The sequence below is a fragment of the Phaethon lepturus genome, unplaced genomic scaffold, assembly GCF_000687285.1.
Source record: "Phaethon lepturus isolate BGI_N335 unplaced genomic scaffold, ASM68728v1 scaffold1123, whole genome shotgun sequence".
Classification (NCBI taxonomy): Eukaryota; Metazoa; Chordata; class Aves; order Phaethontiformes; family Phaethontidae; genus Phaethon; species Phaethon lepturus.
Window position 1 is genome coordinate 26040 of NW_010528147.1, and position 7957 is coordinate 33996.

Sequence of the window (7957 nt, forward strand, 5' to 3'; positions counted from 1 at the left end):
CTATTGGTTTGTTAATGTGCTTCTGCTCAGCCCAAAAGTTTCTGCTTTAAGGTTGTTCTTTATCTCCACTCTTCCAGCTGCTGGTTGGGATTTCTTCAAAACTGCAGGGACCTAGGCAAGATACAAAACAGCCTGTGATTACATGAGAAGCTGCTCTATATGCAGCAGAAGGAAATAAACCTCCACAGAAGCCTGAACCCTGACTTTTCTCCTCTTATTTGCAGACACCATCTCTGGCTTCTCCCTCCCCAATCCCTTTCAGTACATTTCTCCAAGCCAGAGTCAGTATGTGATGCAGCTGGTTCTGAGCAACACTTGAGGATAATCCAGTTAGTTGTAGCCATAGTCAACAATCCACAATGAACTAATGCCATCTGCCTCTTTAGTGGTAAAGGAGGGGAGGGAAGAAGGGGAGCTTATCTGAGTCTCTCTTTTGTCACTTGTAGCAACTTCAACATTTGAATCTGCCCATAATTCCCTGTTATAAATGTTACAGTGCAGAACAGATAGACAATACGGTCCCACAAGCTTTGAAAGGAAAAGGTAGTCGACAGGGAAAATGACCCATACAAAATCTTGCTAATCTGAAGACAATCTCCTTCGAAATCTTCATACAGCTTCATGCAACAGGGCTCTACGATGCCATCAGCATCAATGGCAAAGATAGCAGGTGTGCATGTAAGGAGCTATTACAAACTCTAGATTGGGAGTCAGGACATCACAACCACGGCATCATTCTCCAAACAGTTGTCACAGCTAGCACCTGTCCTCATCACCCTTTTACCTTTACCTTCTCTTTTACAAGAGAGGGACTACAGATCCAGAGTTAGTATGTGGGTGGGAGGAGGAGGGCAGCATCCGTTATGTCCCCCACAATGAACAGATTACTGCAGCAGTTGAGAAGGCAAATTAGGGCTGATTCTGTTAGCCTCAGATTCCCTTGGGCTGCCAGGCGAAAGGAAATACAGCATATCTCAAGGAAGAGCCTGCAGCTTCACTTCTGGCAACAGTGAGCAGTATCTTACTGCTCAAGTGTATCTTTGCCAGTGCTGGGGCTATCCACCTCTTCAATCCAGCTAAGGAGAACCTTCTCCTTTATCAAGGAGCAGACACCGAGCTGAATTCCACCACGCTCTGTGGCTCACCCCTCTACAACGGCTTGTTTCCTGCTTTAGAAATGGACTGTACATGCAGAGTCTGGCATAGAAACCCTAGCCAGCCGTACGTACGTGAGGAGGTAGTGGAGGTTCTAGGTGCCGCCCAAGGAAGGAAAGCAAGCGTCGCCATATCAGACCGCTTCCCAGAAACATAATCCCTGTCACCAGCCAAAATATTCTGGGGTCCTACAAACAGAACATTCCCATTAGTCATGCAACTCTCTCTTCAGAAAAGAGGTTAGCCAAAGATAATCTCTCACTCCCCACCAGTGTTCTCCTCCTTCATGGGACAAAGTGGTAAACTCTCTACCATCAACAGCCAAGCCCTACCCTTGGGAAAAGGGCTGTTTCATCACAAAGCACTTTATTTAGGAATCACCTTAGTGTATTCATCATGAAGTTTGGAAATTCAACCCTTCTATTTAATGGATTTGGAAAGGAAGAAGTCTTTGCTTTGTTTGTTTGTTTTAAGAATAGCATGTACAATTCTAAATTTGTATCTCCTAGTCTACACCCGCCCGCAGTCTAGTATAAATGTGTAATTGACAGCACAGTATTTCCTCTGGTGTGCTGGAAACGTGCTGGCTGCTTCCCAGATACCCTTGTATCTGGAAGACAAAGCTGGTCTTTTCAGAAGAATAGATTATCACTAAAGAAACCTTAATACTGCTTTATAGTCAGTCCTTATACAACCATAAATTTGTCTTACCATTTCTTTTCCATGGGCATTACATAGAAAAAAGGCTGCAATACTGTGCAGTTAGCCATACAGTAATTTGCTTACAAAAAAGTGACTGCATGAACACATGAATCACTGGACCAAATTATATTCACACACTAATATAAATCTGGAGCTTTACCTATGGAAAAAATGAAGCTGTACTGAATGTAAGAGTAGGGGACACGTTTTATGTCCCTGATAAAAGCAGCACTCATTCCTTACCTCTTCAAGAGATGACTCCAAGTTCATACCAAATGCAACTCCTATGAGTCCAAAGAGGGAGAGAGAGAAAGTCCCCATAGTCAGCTGCAAGTTCAGTCTCATCATCACATTACGGTGGCTAAACAAGGGAGAAACATCTGTAAGCGGAACCCAAAAACTGATGTGCTGCCTAAATTCTCAAATCCCAGACAGCATGCACTAAAACCAAATAGCGAAAGAGAAGAAGTCATTCTGGAATTAGGCAACCCCGTGACAAAGCTTATGAAACAACAGTATAAAGCAGCTATTGTTTTGCAATTGTGGCATCAGGATACCTCTAAGGCCAGCAGGTTCTGCTTAATCTTCAGCAGACTTTCCAGCAGTGCTCACTTCTTAGCGGTCTATATGCACAGAGTAACAGTAAATTTCTATGTGAATTTGTGTTCTCTCACCACTAACTGGCTAGAAGTTATATGTCCGTATTCACAAGAACAAAAATTTGCTGTTACCTTGCAAATAACAAGGTAATATATAACAATATATATTAAAACTTTCTAATATTAATATATGAATTTAATATATTAAAACTTACAAAAAAGTAGAGTTGGTAAATGCTGCAGACTATAAACTTGAGCCTGTTTTGGAAAATTCCATATTCAAGTCTTCCCCAAAAGGATTTCTGTGGTTTCCTGATGCAGCATGTACCAATTGCTTCTACAGCTAACTCGCCAGTAAACAGGAGAAAGGATATTAAACACTGACCTCAACGACAGAGTGGCATGTGCTTGAAAATGCAAGCTATAATTATTTTTCCGTAAGAAAGCTGACTGACAGTGAAAACTGTAGCATACAGAGAGAGAAAATACTCACTCCAAAGTCATGCATTCTTGTATCACTCCATAGACCGAACACCCGAGTAGCCTAACCAGACTCTTAAATTCTGTTCTGCAGAATTAAGAGTAAACTTTCCTGGGTAGAATTTTATTTTGTCCCTAAATTTGCAGACATTTCCTTTAGTGAATAGCTCTCCAGGAGGTTCTAGGAGAAGCCTGGTTTCTCCTGCTAGGGAAAACTGATGCCTAGCTAGAGAGGTTTTTACACATACTCATTAGGGTGTCCTGTTGCTTTATCCATTTCACTGATAAGGAAAATGCAATGCAGCTTCTTGTGCTGTGACTGCAAGTCCACTCAAATCCTCATGAAGATGGAATTCCCCAACTTTCCTTGTAGGCAGATTTGAGAAAGACTAGGCAGCATTAAACTCTGCTGAGCTTTTGGCAGTCCAACAAATAGGGTAGCTAACCTGTCTAGGTTGATAAAGATTATGCTTTCTGAGTCGTCAATCAGTACTCTGAGCTCACGAGCTTCATTTGCAAGATCTTCTGCTTGTCTGTAATAGTTCTCCAGCAGCAGCTCCATTTCCTCTGCGTGGTCAATCCCAGATGTGCTCTCCTCACTGTGAGCAACAATTTGTATTTTTCTGGTTAGCTACATGTTGTATAGAAGTGTATTATTGACATATTAAGACAAGGCACATAAGACACTAGATCTCAAAATCCGATCTTTTCAATGAGGAACTTCCATCAATACCAACATCTTAAAATAAAAAGCATATTTTTATATCTATCAGCTGATCAACATATGCAGTCAATTATTTTGAGCAGAGCAGTTAGCATTTGATGTGCTGAAGGTATGCACAACACCACAAATCTTACTTTTTCAGATATTAAAAAGTTATAACGTTATATAAATTTTATATTATTTATGAAGTTTATATTACTCTAAGTGTTTATATTATTATTAAGTTATTATAAAGTGCTGACAATTTTGAAAGGAGATGCTTAATTTCTTCTTGCCCTCAAGTGGTGAAAGCTGGTAACAGTGCAGTCAAAAACTCCCAAGAATAAAACATAACCAAAAATCAACAGACAATTGCATGGTGAGGGAGGTGTTTTAGCTGTATATTGAAATAGTTTAGTTGCAAGGTGTTTCAGCTACACACAGTAATTACTGCAAAACATTTTGGAAGCCTCAAGCAGCTGAAGAGCAAGCATTAAATGGAAGATGCTGCTCTCCTAAGTGAAGTCTGTCTGAGAGACTCATCTTACTTCATGGTCTGCCTGCTGGTACAGCAGCCTTCTCTGGAACTGTGCCTACGTTTCTGGCAGCATACTGGATTGTTCACCGTGTAGATGAAAGCTGAGGCACCTGAGATCCACAAGAGCTCGGAAACTAGCAGCAAAGCCAGGAGATTCTTCACCACTTTTCCTTTTACGGTATGACCTCATTTCTCTAGAGAGACTAAACTTTTTAAATCTCCTCCTGGCATTGCTGACTGTTAAAGGAACCTCTCCGAAATAGTTTTCCAAGAAAGTAAGTGATATGTCTTAAGAATCAACTCGCGTAAGCTCCCTGAGGACCTTTAACAGAGCCCCTAGTCTCTCTCTTACAGGGTAGAAACTTTGAGTTAGCTAGGCTGATTTTAAAGCCCTTCAGACATTGAGGTTTTTAATTAAAAAAAAAAAAAAAAAGGCATGCAGATGAGGGGAGTTGCAGACTGGGAAGCCTTGGAGCACTATCTGCTCTATTACGGATTCAACTCAAGGTCTTATTTGATGATTACCTTTACATCAGCTCCTCTGTGGATATAGAAAGGGAAACAACAGGCATATGGATGTGAAAATAACTGCCACCTGATTTGCTTTCACTAACGGGCCTCCATCTGCCTCACGAATCTTCAACAGTGTGCCACCCCTTCACACATGATGTCTGCCTCGTTTTTCTGGGCTCAGCTCACCATTCCGGCTGCAAGTGATCTCTGCCAGCACCTATATGCCTAACTGGGTTCCTCCATACCTTCTCAGGCTTCTGAGTTCATCAAATACCACAACTTTCCAAAACACTCTGAAAGGTAGTTTCTGTTTCTGCTTAAACATAAAACATGTGTGTACGCCCAAGATTTACATCCCATTCAGCCCCAAACACATTGGGATCTGATATACATTATCTTTTTGCTTTTTAGTTTTTGTTAAAGTGTCCACTGCTGCTGCCAGGTGCTGTCTTTCACTAGGCTGCAATGGGACTATTTCTGCATGTACATTTTTCCTGAAATGCTGCTCTTCAGATGCACAAGAAGATTGCTCCAGGTCCTCTTTCCTTCAGGTTCTGCTGGCAAGCAAAAAGCTAGAAGCAAGGTGTTCAGAACACTTCTAACAAAGAAAGCATGGTGTCTGACCTATTCGAGACTGCCTCTTCAGTTGTTTGGTGAAACTGAAGAAAATTCTCCCAGAAATTGTGAATTTGTATTGAAAAATAGTATTTTCTTTTTCGCCTCCCGCCATCCTGCTCCCATCCCATTATGTGCTAGATGAGCTGGCCTGTTATGCCAAGAACTATTTGGAACTGCGTAATATCACTAGTGCTAATGGAGACCCTCTCCAAAATGCCAAATACAATGATTTCTGAAGCAGCAAGCATTAAGGCTTTAAAAAAAAAAATCTATAGAAAGTCTTTTTCTTTCTGTTTTTTGGCAGGGAACACCCAGTTTAGTGTTCAAGTTAAACAAAACACACTCTTAAAAAACTATGTGGTTTCAAAATATACATACAATACTTGTGGATCAGTCCATTTAGATAAACAGAGCTCTTCTATTAATTCTTCTTCATCTAAGATCTCCAGAATTGTTTCTTTGAAAACTTTGAGATCTGTTTCCAGTTCTGACAAGCTGAAGAAAGAACAGGCAAAAGGTCAAGTAATCCCCACTGGCATCAGGGTGCACAAAAGTAACCTCTACATGAGTTTGCCAGCCGGCGCCTTCGCCAGACTAAGCAAACAGGGATGACTTCCTTGCAGGGTTCTAAGAGCTCCTATGAAGCAGTTCTCTACAGGTCACACACTTAGCAGTGGCAGTGACCTGGCTAGGGGCCAGTGAGTGACAGACACACATTACAACAGATTCAGATGTGTTTTCTGGGTATATTCCCAAGTCAGGAAAAACAAGCCACTCTGTGAGCATGTACTGAGTGCATACGTGCACTGTGATATCAGAGAGGCTAACACACGAAGGTATCAGTGTATTACTCCTAGTAACCTTACGGTACCTAGTAACTTTAAGCATAGATCCATAGGTTAATCTCGTTTTACGTTATGGGCAACATTTTCATGATGTTATTTTGTTCTCTTAGGTATTACTTTGTTCTGTCAGATGCTATTTAAGAACTCTACTGTATTTCTGATAACTTGGAATTAGATTTCCCTTTTTCTGTTTTCCCCATATCACCAGGTATTTCATATACCGACTGTTACATTTACAAGATGCACAATCCAGCATTACAGTAATTTAGGAAAATAATATTAGATACTATTTTTCTAACATTTCATTGCATATCATTTTCTATGGTCATCTTCTAGTCTCTTCACGGCTTAACTCTTATTTACCTCTTGCCATTTTGCAGGAGAATGTGTAGTCTACTCCTATCCACAGACAAAAACTTGGGGTCCACTAGAGCTTCCAGTGTCTCAAGGATCTGAGGCTGCAAAGTGTTAAGTCTCCCCTGCAGTTTGCTGATCTAGATAACAACATGATCCTTCATAAGAATTAAAGCAATCCCTTTAGAATGACTTGGGCAACGGGCTCCTGTCTCTGAATGCAGAATTCACAGTAACAGGCAGTTAACATAATCTGCTTTTCAATGCCCAGGAAACACTTGCTATAGGGATACCACTTACAGGATAAAGCCAGTTCAAAATACAGTATTTTGTAAAAAGTGATTTGCACTGAACTGAAACCCAGTGACAACCACACCAATAAGGCTGATAAAGCTAAAACACTATTTGTCTAGAAATGTCATACGAGCATTAGCAAGCACAGATTTTTAAGGATAGATAGAAATTACTATCTGACCCCTGCCCAAGAGGCCAAAAACCTCAGTGCTTTTATGTGACTTCCATTTCAGCTACAGCCTGTCTCTAGAAAGGTACTCTGACTTGTTTTTTAATTGTCCAAAGGATGGTGAAGCCATCACATCCAACTAGCACTTTCCTGGGAAGCAAATGGAAACACACATACACACAGAATCATAAAAACTAAAGCAAAAAAAGCCAAAACAAAAAAAGAGCTCCTACAGTAAGGGCAGAATACATATACAAATGTGTATGTATAAATATTAACACAAGAATAAAATCATACTGTCCTTTCTATAAAGCAACAAATTCCAAAACAATTTAAATAAAAATGAGACAGCTCACCCGGTACTGCAGGATTGCTTCTATGGCTCGGAATTCAAAGGGCAGGGAATATGTAACTAGTTGACCTTCCCCAGCCAGCTGAGATGCTAGTTCATTGAAGAGCCAGTGTTCCAGATTTAAATGACAATAATCTAGTATCAGAAGAAACTCTGGTGTTATGACAGCCTTCAAGAACTGAAAAAGACAGTACATGTAGGAGTCTGAAAAAAAAAAACCCTCTGAAGATTTCTCATAACTCTGTAGTGCATTTGATAATTTAGGCTTTGATAAAGCCACTCTTCAAATGTCTTTTCAGGCAGGAAAATAACAGAATCTCATGCTAACCGCAAACTAGTGGATTCCCCATGGTTCAGACACAGCACTATGCTCGTGGTGGTACGACTGAGAAGAGGCTCCTCATAAGCCCCTTACTTCTATGACAATGTCACTAATTGTTTATCCTGTGCTCCACTAGGAAAACGGTCAATAATATGTGCTGTTTGTAAACCTGTGCCTCTGATTGCTAGGTAGAGCTCCAATGACACATTTACTGCTGGACTGCATGTCATAGAAAGCTGGTGGTAGAAGAACTGTGCAAGAAAATGCAGCTGCAAGGATAAGACACAGTTCAAGTTTACACGTAGCTGTAGGG

The 7957-nt window shown here is 40.7% G+C and overlaps 1 protein-coding gene across 1 annotated transcript in view; it reads right to left on the bottom strand.

Moving 5' to 3' along the window:
• MRS2 (MRS2 magnesium transporter) overlaps positions 1–7957 on the bottom strand; it is a 10476-nt gene continuing 2519 nt past the window's right edge. The window contains exons 4-10 of the mRNA XM_010283567.1: positions 7327–7502; positions 6517–6647; positions 5687–5803; positions 3383–3535; positions 2101–2218; positions 1230–1343; positions 1–111 (exon numbers count right to left, since the gene is read on the bottom strand). Of these exons, the coding sequence (XP_010281869.1) occupies positions 1–111; positions 1230–1343; positions 2101–2218; positions 3383–3535; positions 5687–5803; positions 6517–6647; positions 7327–7502 (920 nt within the window). The remainder of the gene's footprint in view (positions 112–1229; positions 1344–2100; positions 2219–3382; positions 3536–5686; positions 5804–6516; positions 6648–7326; positions 7503–7957) is intronic.